At 42.7% G+C, this 13,325-nt stretch overlaps 1 protein-coding gene across 7 annotated transcripts; it reads left to right on the top strand.

The window, feature by feature from the left end:
- Positions 1–2,919: 2,919 nt before the first annotated feature.
- Positions 2,920–10,115, top strand: polr3glb (RNA polymerase III subunit GL b). 7 transcript variants are annotated; one of them, XM_036944885.1, is made up of 8 exons: positions 2,920–3,102; positions 6,477–6,638; positions 6,938–7,067; positions 7,452–7,520; positions 7,979–8,035; positions 8,562–8,659; positions 8,887–9,003; positions 9,425–10,115. In XM_036944885.1, exons 2-8 carry the CDS (start codon positions 6,513–6,515, stop codon positions 9,509–9,511), a joined length of 684 nt encoding a protein of 227 aa, XP_036800780.1. In that variant the 5' UTR covers positions 2,920–3,102; positions 6,477–6,512; the 3' UTR covers positions 9,512–10,115. The 7 variants fall into 7 exon arrangements, with proteins under 7 accessions (XP_036800780.1, XP_021413537.2, XP_021413544.2 ...); XM_021557862.2 differs by having other exon boundaries at positions 2,920–3,311; XM_021557869.2 differs by having other exon boundaries at positions 2,920–3,492.
- The last annotated feature ends 3,210 nt before the right edge of the window (positions 10,116–13,325 follow it).

Here is a 13,325-nt window from a genome sequence, read left to right as displayed (position 1 = left end):
GTTCTTAAATAAGGTCATAAGAATTCAGTCATTGCAAATTTGCAGAGGAAGGAAGTGGCCCACATATCCTTGATGGTAGCCCATGATTAGTCACCTGCTGTATAGATTAGATATTGTTTCAATGCAAAGTCAGATGTATACAACAGGTAGGCCTACCTAATGGTGAATGTGAGAGCGTTGTGAACATATAGCCTAATACACACAATTGAAGAAGTAGCCTAACTGTTCTGCTTCAACTGACAAGTCTGGTCTCACTTGATGTTATAAATAGTATATTAAACTGAAACACACAATAAAAGCTCAAAATAAATGAGAAACTTGCATTACTAAAGATGGAGAGGAGGAAATACGTGTACTCCCCCAAATGCATAAAATACTTATTCAGCGACTGTTGCTATTATGGAACACAGTTGCTATGGCAACTGAATTGCTGGATTCCTACAGAAATGTTCCCACGGTGACACACTCACCGAGGCAAGCATGCTCACAAGTTCACAGACACACGCTGCATGCACGCAGGCACACAGATACAGACAGACAGACTGACACACACACACACACGCACACACACACACACGCACACGCACACACACACACACACACACACACACACACACACACACACACACACACACACACACACACACACACACACACACACACACAGCTGTAAGGTTCTATCAAAGTGATAGTGTCCCTATCCACCAATCCCCCAGATGGGAGGGGAATCATCACCAAGTGCTTTGAGATTGTAGTTGGCTTAGGGTGACTTGGCCAAAAACGTATTTATCCTCCTTAAATAGATACAGTTGAAGTCGGAAGGTTACACACACTTAGGTTGGAGTCATTAAAACTAGTTTTTCAACCACTCCACAAATTTCTTGTTAACAAATTATAGTTTTGGCAAGTTGGTTAGGACATCTACTTTGTGCATGACACAAGTAATTTTTCAAACAATTGTTTCCAGACAGATTATTTCACTTATAATTCATTGTATCACAATTCCAGTGGGTCAGAAGTTTACATGCACTAAGTTGACTGTGCCTCAGCTTGGAAAATTCCAGAAAATGACGTCATGGCTTTAGAAGTTTCTGATAGGCTAATTGACATAATTTGAATCATTTGGAGGTGTACCTGTGGATATATTTCAAAGGCCTACCTTCAGTGCCTCTTTGCTTGACATCATGAGAAAATCAAAAGAAATCAGCCAAGAAATCAGCCGAGACAAGTCCGGTTCATCCTTGGGAGCAATTTCCAAATGCCTGAAGGTACCACATTCATCTGTACAAACAAAAGTACGCAAGTATAAACCCCATGGGACCAAGCAGCCGTCATACCTCTCAGGAAGGAGACGCGTTCTGTCTCCTAGAGATGAATGTACTTTGGTGCGAAAAGTTCAAATCAATCCCAGAACAACAGCAAAGGACCTTGTGAAGATGCTGGAGGAAACAGGTACAAAGGTATCTATATCCACAGTAAAACGAGTCCTATATCAACATAACCTGAAAGGCCGCTCAGCAAGGAAGAAGCCACTGCTCCAAAACCGTCATCAAACAGCCACACTACGATTTGCAACTCCACATGGGGACAACGATTGTCCTTTTTGGAGAAATGTCCCCTGGTCTGATGAAACAAAAATGGCCATAATGGCCATCAAGACCATCGTTATGTTTGGAGGAAAAAGGGGGAGGCTTGCAAGCTGAAAAACACCATCCCAATCGTGAAGCACGCGGGTGGCAGCATTATGTTGTGGGGGTGCTTTGCTGCAGGAGGAACTGGTGCACTTCACAAAATAGATGGCATCATGAGGAAAGAAAATTATGTGGATATTTTGAAGCAACATCTCAAGACATCAGTCAGGAAGTTAAAGTTTGGTCGCAAATGGGTCTTCCAAATGGACAATGACCCCAAGCATACTTCCAAAGTTGTGGCAAAATGGCTTAAGGACCACAAAGTCAAGGTATTGGAGTGGCCATCACAAAGCCCTGACCTCAATCCTATAGAACATGTGTGGGCAGAACTGAAAAAGAGTGTGCTTGCAAGGAGGCCTACAAACCTGACTCAGTTACATCAGCTTTGTCAGGAGGAATGGTCCAAAATTCACCCAACTTATTGTGGGAAGGTTGTGGAAGGCTACCCAAAACGTTTGACCCAAGTTAAACAATTTAAAAGCAATGCTACCAAATACTAATTGAGTGTATGTAAACTTCTGACCCACTGGGAATGTGATGAAAGAAACAAAAGCTGAAATAAATCCTTCACTCTACTATTATTCTGACATTTCACATTCTTAAAATAAAGTGGTGATCCTAACTGACCTAAAACAGGGAATTTTTACTAGGATTAAATGTCAGGAATAGTGAAAAACTGAGTTTAAATGTAGTTGGCTAAGGTGTATGTAAACTTCCGACTTCAACTGTAGAAACAAGAACAACGATTAATAATAAACATCACCAGGATGTGGTAATATCCAGACCAAGACAAACCACCTTTACAATGTCAGAAAAATTAAGTATTTTGAGCTAATGCATGCCAACCCAGCTCCCACACCAGGGAACAAATATATCTACTTTATGTTGTATCACACTCACTCCCCTCGGAGGTTCCTACTTGGTGGCTCAAACCTTAATTATTTATTTTATTTTTTATTTCACCTTTATTTAACCATGTAGGCAAGTTGAGAACAAGTTCTCATTTACAATTGCACCTGACAATGGTCATTAGTCATTAATGGTCATTAGATAACATTTCAGCCATGACATTTAGCCATGACATTCAGCTAATCGAAATTAATGTATGGTACAGACATATTGATCTCTCAGATGGCAAACAAAAGTGTGACCATTTTTGGGGAGACACTGCATCTGGAATGAGGTTCTGGAATGTATTCAACTCCAATACAGCAGGGGGCAGTGTAGCGCAGGGTAGTCGACCCCAAGTCGCTGGAGTTCCGCAAACAACATAGTGTTTGGTAAACAATAACGTAGCCCGCGGATTTGTAAACTAGCTAACGTTAACTTCGATGTTTTAATATTTTTTATATTTAAATATTAGTAGCTAGCTATGGCGCAGAAGGTGGGAGGTCGTGAATAAGTTGATATGGTTAGTTAGTAAGCACGTTGTCTTGGTGACCGATATTTTGTCGTGATAAATCTGACAGCACTAGCTAACGTCGTTATCTAGCTAACTAGATTGTAACGTTAGGCGCTAGTCGTTTTCTAGCAAGTTCTTACTAGCTACAGCTGTCATGTAGCTACTGTGCAACCAAGTTATCTGAGCAAGCAAGTTAATATCACTGAAATCACTAGAAGGTAAGATGGAACAAGTTAGCAAGCCGCACAAAACTAGATAGGTAACTTGCTGGTAGCTGTTAAAGGGGCAGAATGCGATTCAAACAACAACAAAGCAGGGACCCCACCATTCAGAGATGCTTAGGCTACGGGGGTCCCTGATGATCTTCTTGGCCTTCCTGCAACACCTGGCGTTGATTTGGTACGCAGCTGGAGGATGGTAGCCTGGTTACCAGAGAGCCCTATTTCTGCCCAAAATCTGTCCACTTAAGCATATCCTTAATTATTAAGCAGATGAGGAGTTTTTGAATGGGGGCGAAATTATAGTGTTGAATTTAGTCCAGATAAATATAAATTGTTATTTTGTTTCGTGAGGCTTGTTTAATCTAATATACATTTTCTAATGCTTAGGTTGCTATGAGTGTACTGATAAAAGTGTGATACACTTCCCTGTTGAAATTAGAGCAGGTCTATGCATATTCATGAAGCTAGCATAGCATCTCAAGCTCCATTGATGTCAACACCCTTAATCGAATATATTTTTTAAATTATTCAAATAACAAAATGTATCCACCAATCCAAAGAGTTGACAGCCCACAGTTCCACTCTGTGGACAACTAATCCTATTGTTAGGGTGGAGACAAGCATCTCATTATATCCTTATCTGGCTATATTCCATTCCTTTTACTCCGTGTCACATGCAAAAGAAAAGAGTTCCAGACTGGTACCCAGACCATCCATGAGACTAAAATTATAGTTTTAACCATGTTTTTTGTTTTTAGTCTATACAGTGTTTGTTTACTATTACATTGTTTACAAACAATGGAGTAAAAAAGCTTAAAATTTTGATTGAATTGTGATGGGGTATAACAGGTGAACTTAGCTCAGGAGGCATTTATAAGTACCTTCTTCCATATATTTGGGGAGTCTCCCACATGCCTTTTTGCAAACACCAAACATGTTTGCACATTTTTTTCTTTAAGCATTCGATTTTTCCTGGCCACTCTTCTGTAAAGCCCAGCTCTGTGGAGTGTACAGCTTAAAGTGTTCCTATGGACAGATACTCCAATATCCGCTGTGGAGCTTTGCAGTTCCTTCAGGGTTATCTTTGGTCTCTTTGTTGCCTCTCATTAACACCCTCCTTGCCTGGTCCGTGAGTTTTGGTGGGTGGCCTTCTCTTGGCAGGTTTGTTGTGGTGCCATGTTTTTTCAATTTTTTAATAATGGATTTAATGGTGCTCTGTGGGATGTTCAAAGTTTCTGATATTTTTTATAACCCAACCTTGATCTGTACTTCTCCACAACTTTGTCCCTGACCTGTTTGGAGAGCTCCTTGGTCTTCATAGTGCCGCTTGGTTGTGTCCCTTGCTTAGGGGTGGAACGGTCGTTAAGACAGTAACAGCTTACAGATGATAGGCAATTAAGGTTACAGTTATGAAAACTTAAGACACTAAAGCGGCCTTTCTACTGACTCTGAAAAACACCAAAAGAAAGATGCCCAGGGTCCCTGCTCGTCTGCGTGAACGTGCCTTAGACATGCTGCAAGGAGGCATGAGGAGTCCATATGGTGAGACAGCGCTACAGGGAGACAGGACGGACAGCTGATCGTCCTCGCAGTAGCAGACCACGTATAACAACACCTGCACAGGATCGGTACATCCAAACATAACACCTGCGGACAGGTACAGGATTGCAACAACGACTGCCCGAGTTACACCAGGAATGCACAAGCTCTCCATCAGTGCTCAGACATTTCGCAATAGGCTGCGAGAGGCTGGACTGACGGCTTGTAGGCCTGTTGTAAGGCAGGTCCTCACCAGACATCACTGGCAACAACGTCGCCTATGGGCACAAACCCACCGTCGCTGGACCAGACAGGACTGTCAAAAAGTGCTCTTCACTGACGAGTTGCGGTTTTGTCTCACCAGGGGTGATGGTCGGATTCGAGTTTATCGTCAAAGGAATGAGCGTTACACCGAGGCCTGTACTCTGGAGCGGGATTGGTTTGGAGGTGGAGGGTCCGTCATGGTCTGGGGCGGTGTGTCACAGCATCATCGGGCTGAGCTTGTTGTCATTGCAGGTAATCTTAATGCTGTGCATTACAGGGAAGACATCCCCCTCCCTCATGTGGTACCCTTCCTGCAGGCTCATCCTGACATGACCTTCCCGCCTGACACCAGCCATACTGCTCGTTCTGTGCGTGATTTCCTGCAAGACAGGAATGTCAGTGTTGTGCCATGGCAAGCGAAGAGCCCGGATCTCAATCCCATTGAGCACTTCTGTGACCTGTTGGATCGGAGGGCCATTCCCCCCAGAATTGTCCGGGAACTTGCAGGTGCCATGGTGGTAGAGTGGGGTAACATCTCACAGCAAGAATTGGCAAATCTGGTGCAGTCCATAAGGAGGAGATGCACTGCAGTACTTAATGCAGCTGGTGGCCACACCAGATACTGACTGTTACTTTTGATTTTGACTCCCCCTTTGTTCAGGGACACTTCATTCCATTTCTGTTAGTCACATGTCTGTGGAACTTGTTCAGTTTATGTCTCAGTTGTTGAATCTTATGTTCATACAAATATTTACATGTTAAGTTTGATGAATATAAACACAATTGACAGTGAGAGGATGTTTCGACAGTTTACAACAAAATAGGAAAAATTGCAAGGAGGGTGAATACTTTTGCAAGGCACTGGCCAGGATAAAAAATAAGCTTATATACAGTTGAAGTCGGAAGTTTACATACCCCTTAGCCAAATACATTTTTTTTCACATTTCCTGACGTTTAATCCTAGTAATACTTCCTTGTCTTAGGTCAGTTAGGATCACCACTTTATCTTAAGAATGTGAAATGTCAGAATAATAGTAGAGAGAATGATTTATTTACATAATCTTCTGACCCACTGGAATTGTGATGCAGTGAATTAAAAGTGAAATAATATGTCTGTAAACAATTGTTGGAAAAATGGCTTGTGTCATGCATGAAGTAGATGTCCTAACCGACTTGCCAAAACTATAGTTTGTTAACAAGAAATTGTGGAGTGGTTGAAAATGAGTTTTAATGATATACAACCTAAGTGTATGTAAACGTCTGACTTCAACTGTAGCTTTACACAGATAGTTTGGGAAAATAGAAGTGCTATTACTCAGTACTCTTTTAGTGCCCATTGCATTCTTCCTCCCTTGACAGATTTACCTGTGAACCCCCCCGCTGTGTGCTCGCTCCATGGCTGGCCTGGGCCGCGGCAGAGGTCGCGGCAAGGGGTACATGAGCTTCAGTATCGAGGCAGTCGGGATTGGGAAAGGGGAGAACCTGCCCCCTTCAATTCTCCAGCCTACACCTCTGTTCCCTGTGAGTAAGGGGTGATGTGACTGACCCTGTAGCTGTCATTTTTCATTTTGGATGCACCTCATTGTTATCAAATATTGGCTTTATTTAGAGGCTATTCTCAGTCTTTTCTCTTGATTTTTCTATTTGTCTAAGCAACATCCAGGGCTGACATTTTTTGTTTAAATGTATTGAGACAGTTAAGATATGTGTTTGGTTGGGAGCAAATAAGAGCATGCTATTTTGGGAAAGCATGCATTGAGCCTTTTGTTGTCATTTTAAGGACTAGACTAATATGTATTATGTTTTTTGTGCACATGTAGCCCATGGAACACAAGCCTGTCCCCTTGGTGATGGGAGAGGAAGCAGAGTACATGTTGGCACTGAAGCAGGAGTTCAGGGGAAACATGAAGACCCTACCATTTTATGTCCGCCAAGCCGTCTCCAAGAAAGGTACTTAAAGCCTGGGAAGACACCATCTCTGTGTGTTAGCGATGAAAAGAGTCATTACAGACATCCAAACGTAGCAGAAATTAGACAGTCAATGTCTTGTCACTGTCAGCAGCTCCCAATGGTGTTATTTTATTAAAATGATACAAGATTTTAGGTGATACAAGGTTTGGCTGACATTACCTAATTCAGGGGTGGAAATATTTTTCAATTATTCAATCAAGCAATTATGCAATCAAGTAATTATGCTTCGATAAGAACATTTGGGAGCAGCAAATGAGGTAGACATGATAATACACAGAGGCTTTCTTTTCAAAGACATGTTTGTTCTTGTACCATGTTTAAGAAATGAATGAGCTTCATTTCAGTCAGTTGTCTGACTTCCAGATGTGGAGCGGTATTCTGATAAATATCAGAACAGTGAGCCGTCAGACAACACCATTGAGTGGAATCCAGGTGAGTCAGTTGCATCATACCTCCATTTCAAAAAATGTAACTGAAAGGAGATAGAGACTATGCAACATGTATTAGAAGGATTGCATTGTACGATCTGATTACCAGCATAACACTGTTAAACAGGGATTAATAGAATCAATGATCTAACCCTGAAGCAGTATGAAATCACTCGCTACGCCGCCCCAGAGATGTCAGCCACAATGGAGTGTGAACGGTCCTGATTGAAACTGTCAGGTGACCCAAAGCGTTTCAAATGGGAGAAATTGAGCTGTCGCTCACAATTAGGGTCTGCTGAATAGAGGCTGATTGGGAAAACAATTTGAGGTTTTAGTCCCTCAGCTTTACCGGATGTGAACCAACATTCCATCATTTTGACAAGGTCATTGCTGTGTAAAAACATTATTGTAGAACCTGTGTCTGCTGATTGATTATGTTTGATTTTTGTTTTTTAACGCCAGACTGGAAAAGGCTACCAAAAGAGCTTAGAATCCGTGTCAAGAAGCCCCTAAAAGAGAGTAAGTGGATGATAGTGTTGTTTTATACCTCACATTGACTGACAGGACATTTTTGTGAGTGATACAGATTCACTATGAAAGCCCACCCACCACCATGTGATCACAGAAGGCTATTGCAAAAAAAAAAATCCATTCATTTTGCAGTTCTGTTTAGTTTGCTTCCTGCAGGACTTGATGACATGTACGTTGCTGGCGAAAGACCTGTCTCTTTCAGAGCATATTACGCCCACATGAGACAGAGGTGTCTTCAGAAGAATATTGTGCCTGACTGCTTGTGTCTCCCTAGAGACATGAATGCATCAATTTGCCCTTCTGCTTTGAACAGAAGGATAAGATAAAATCACTGCTGGTTACTGACAATGACAATATTGCCTGACTTATACATAAATGATCTGCCATTTTCTATTATGAGATAAATATAGCTTTTGGTTGAATGGCCTTTTAAATGAAAGGAGAGGAGGGGGAATAGATAGAGGGAGTTGGTTTTCACTAATGATTGGCTTTTGCCCCTTTTCGTCTGTTACAGACACCTCTCTTAGTGTGGATACACCAGTGGACCCCAAACCCAGCAAAAAGACCCGGGTGGACAAAGAGGAGATCATCCATAAACTAGAGGTGGGAATAGTAGGTACTCAGCCAATACATCAGACATTAACTCCATAGTCTGTATTCTATTGACCTCTTCACCACATCTATAGGCATGTAACACAACTCAACCTCGGCACACTAGATGAGGGAAATGTTTCTTGCTGTTAAACCTCAAACGTAATGTAAGCCTGGTGGTGTATTATTTTACTATCAATGTTATTTTTCTTTTAGTTTATTTTGTATTAATTTGTGTCATATTTCAGACATTGGAGAAAAAAGAGGAGGAAGTGACCTCAGATGAAGAGGAAGGGGAGAAGAAGAAGCAGGAGGAAGAGCAGCAAGATGGGGAGGAGGAGTATGATGAAGAAGAGTTTGAAGAGGTAAGCATCTGTAGCCAATGTTAAATGGCTAGCTAGTAAGCGGTGTGCGCTAGTAACGTTCAATCGGTGACGTCACCCACTGAGACCTGAAGTAGTTGTTTCCATTGCTCCGCAGTGACAGGTAACGATGCTTCCTGGGTGACAGTTGTTGTTTCGTTCAGGTTAGGGAAAGGAGAGGGATGGATGCCAAACTGTTACACATCCAAGCTCTTTCTTACTTTTTTCATCAGGGTTCATGCCCCACACAACCTCCAGTGAGATAATATCACTTTGACTTGAATCCTTACTAGAGACAATTTCCCCCATACATATTCCATTGACACCAATGCATGATTTAACAGAAAGTGAGCAAACACAGTTCACAAGGTTGGAATGAGCTCATACGTAGCATTTTTTCCCCACTCTGATTGTGTTCCCACAGGAGACAGACTATATCATGTCGTACTTTGACAATGGAGAGGAGTTCGGGGGGGACAGTGATGACAACATGGATGAGGCCATTTACTGATACTTTGAAAAACAACAACAACAGAGCATTGTGCATGCCTAGGACCCAAGAGTCCTGGGAAAATATATGTGACACTCCAGAACTGAGAGAGACTCCAAAGCTGAAAGGATGTGCCGTTGTTCTTTGGTCCATCTTGTATACATGGCCTGAAATGATCTTAACTTGACACATGAATCTTCAAAATAACCCAGGATTCAGTCAGTTCCTGACTTAAAAAATATTCTCAAATTGAGAAGCAGGTTGCACAGCTCAAACCTGCAATAGTTTTAAATGGCTCTTAAGTGTGGTGGTGTTATGGAGAGAGAAGTATGTCATTCTTCTTAAGACGACATCTTTTCTCCTGACACCAATTATAGTATCATTTCTTAGAGGGTTTTTATCCAATTTTAGAAATGTTAAAGAACTTTGAAGATATAAAATGTGTCTAATACACCAATTTTAATGTTATGCTGTTTTATGTAGTTTATATGTAGTTCTAAAAAGTTATGTTTTGTAAAACATTTATATTCATGTAATATCCCAATGTTTTCTGTTAGGTTTGTTATGAAAGAGGATTTTACTCAACTTGAAGTTCTGAAAGAATAAATGGCAGCTAATTTGTAAACCAGGCAGTTTTATTTTCTATGCTACACAAACTGTTTTCCTACTAGAAGCTATACTAGTTCACCAGATGTCGCATGATAATACTTATTTCACACCAATAGGTGGCGTAGTGTTGAATGTTGAAGCAGCATACACAAAGTTATCAGCAATACACCATGCTTGGTCAATACACATACACTGCTCAAAAAAATAAAGGGAACACTAAAATAACATCCTAGATCTGAATGAATGAAATATTCTTATTAAATACTTTTTTCTTTACATAGTTGAATGTGCTGACAACAAAATCACACAAAAATGATCAATGGAAATCAAATTTATCAACCCATGGAGGTCTGGATTTGGAGTCACACTCAAAATTAAAGTGGAAAACCACACTACAGGCTGATCCAACTTTGATGTAATGTCCTTAAAACAAGTCAAAATGATGCTCAGTAGTGTGTGTGGCCTCCACGTGCCTGTATGACCTCCCTAGAACGCCTGGGCATGCTCTTGATGAGGTGGCAGATGGTCTCCTGAGGGATCTCCTCCCAGACCTGGACTAAAGCATCCGCCAACTCCTGGACAGTCTGTGGTGCAACGTGGCGTTGGTGGATGGAGCGAGACATGATGTCCCAGATGTGCTCAATTGGATTCAGGTCTGGGAAACGGGGTGGGCCAGTCCATAGCATCAATGCCTTCCTCTTGCAGGAACTGCTGACACACTCCAGCCACATGAGGTCTAGCATTGTTTTGCATTAGGAGGAACCCAGGGCCAACCGCACCAGCATATGGTCTCGCAAGGGGTCTGAGGATCTCATCTCGGTACCTAATGGCAGTCAGGCTACCTCTGGCGAGCACATGGAGGGCTGTGCGGCCCCCCAAAGAAATGCCACCCCACACCATGACTGACCCACCGCCAAACCAGTCATGCTGGAGGATGTTGCAGGCAGCAGAACGTTCTCCACGGCGTCTCCAGACTCTGTCACGTCTGTCACATGTGCTCAGTGTGAACCTGCTTTCATCTGTGAAGAGCACAGGGCGCCAGTGGCAAATTTGCCAATCTTGGTGTTCTCTGGCAAATGCCAAACGTCCTGCACGGTGTTGGGCTGTAAGCACAACCCCCACCTGTGGACGTCGGGCCCTCATACCACCCTCATGGAGTCTGTTTCTGACCGTTTGAGCAGACACATGCACATTTGTGGCCTGCTGGAGGTCATTTTGCAGGGCTCTGGCAGTGCTCCTCTTTGCACAAAGGCGGAGGTAGCGGTCCTACTGCTGGGTTGTTGGCCTCCTCCACGTCTCCTGATGTACTGGCCTGTCTCCTGGTAGCGCCTCCATGCTCTGGACACTACGCTGACAGACACAGCAAACCTTCTTGCCACACCTCGCATTGATGTGCCATCCTGGATGAGCTGCACTACCTGAGCCACTTGTGTGGGTTATATACTCCGTCTCATGCTACCACTAGAGTGAAAGCACCGCCAGTATTCAAAAGTGGCCAAAACATCAGCCATGAAGCATAGGAACTGAGAAGTGGTCTGTGGTTCACCTGCAGAACCACTCCTTTTTTGGGGGTGTCTTGCTAATTGCCTATCATTTCCACCTGTTGTCTATTCCATTTGCACAACAGCATGTTAAATGTATTGTCAATCAGTGTTGCTTCCTAAGTGGACAGTTTGATTTCACAGAAGTGTGATTGAGTTGGAGTTACATTGTGTTGTTTAAGTGTTCCCTTTATTTTTTTGAGCAGTGTATTTACATAACAACTGATATTTTCTGACCTTCATTTTCTATTTTCTGACCGCTATTTGCTGACCTGTTATCAAAGCTGACGAGAATCAAAGCTTGTATATGTACAGTGAGCACATTCTCTGTCCTGAGTCTCTTTCTCTCTCTATACATATATATATATATACTTAGTACACAAAATGTATACAGAACATTCCCCCACCCTGGTGTTCCAATAAATATGCAGTGTTCTTTTATTCAGGAATGGCAGGTGGCCAGAGACAGATGCATGTGATAGATTGTTATGGTATGCGAAAGCTTTAGATTTCATGTCAGCAGGCTTGGAAACACAGTCAAATTAATGCAGCAGTGTCTGCAGCAAGAGAGCACCTTAGTAAACTGATAGGTTCAGACACATTTTCATATATCACTGTGCAGGGTGATGCACTAAAAGATGCATTAGGCTATAAATGCTCAAAAAAGGGTGAATTTTTATTAATTCAATACAATGTAGTTTAGAAGGCATGTGGAAGTGAAGAGGAAACACACACACACACACATTGCTAAGGTTTGCACTGACCCAGCAGTTTCTAAGGGTTTCACTTTAAAGCCACAGCTATCCTTGCTGTAAGTGTAATGTAGTTATACACTCACCGGACCGTTTATTAGGTACACCCATCTAGTACCGGGCGGACCCCCCTATGTCTAAAGAACAGCCTGAATTCTTTGGGGCATTCTACAAGGTGTCAGAAACGCAGTTGCTACAGATTGGACGGTGGTACATTCATGCTGGGAACAGGCTTGTTCCATCTCATCCCAAAGATGCTCTATTGGATTGACAATGGGGACTGTGCAGGCCACTCAAGTAAACTGAACTCGCTGTCATGTTCCAGCAGATGTTTTAACACTCCTCAATTGTCCAGTGTTGGTGATTGCGTGCCCACTGGAACCGCTTCTTGTTTTTAGCTGTGGAACCCGGTGTGGTCGTCTGCTGCAATAGCCGTCCATGACGAGGATCGGCGAGTTGTGCGTTTCGAGATGCCGTTCTGCACACCACTGTTGAACTGTGCCGTTATTTGTCTGTGGCACGCCTGTTAGCTTACACGATTTCCATTCTCCTCCGACCTTTCTCATCAACAAGCTGTTGTCGCCCACAGGACTGCTGCTGACCTGATGTTTTTTGTTTGTTGTACCATTCTCGGTAAACCCTTGACACTGCCGTGCGTGAAAAGTCCAGGAGGATGGCTGTTTTCAGAGATAATGGGTCCGGCATGCCTTCCGCCGACGATCATGCCCCGTTGAAAGTCGCTTAGGTCACTTGTTTTGCCCATCCTAATGTTCAATCGAACAGTAACTGAATGCCTCGATGCCTGTGTGCCTGCTTATATAACAGGCCACGGCCACTTGACTCACTGTCTCTAGGAGCAATCCATTTTCATGAACGGGGTGGTCTACCTAATGAACTGTCCGGTGAGTGTATATCTTAGCTTCTACTTTGTAA

This window comes from Oncorhynchus mykiss, chromosome 2 (assembly GCF_013265735.2).
Source record: "Oncorhynchus mykiss isolate Arlee chromosome 2, USDA_OmykA_1.1, whole genome shotgun sequence".
Taxonomy (NCBI): Eukaryota; Metazoa; Chordata; class Actinopteri; order Salmoniformes; family Salmonidae; genus Oncorhynchus; species Oncorhynchus mykiss.
The sequence above is the reverse complement of the archived record's forward strand: the minus strand, read 5'-3'. Positions and strand labels throughout refer to the sequence as shown.

Coding starts and splice junctions, on each gene's coding strand:
- polr3glb (XM_036944885.1), top strand. CDS start 6,513: ATGGCTGGCCTGGGCCGCGGCAGAGGTCGCGGCAAGGGGTACATGAGC. Junction 7,068..7,451: donor CCAAGCCGTCTCCAAGAAAG/GTACTTAAAGCC, acceptor TCTGACTTCCAG/ATGTGGAGCGGTATTCTGAT. Junction 7,521..7,978: donor CACCATTGAGTGGAATCCAG/GTGAGTCAGTTG, acceptor TTTTAACGCCAG/ACTGGAAAAGGCTACCAAAA.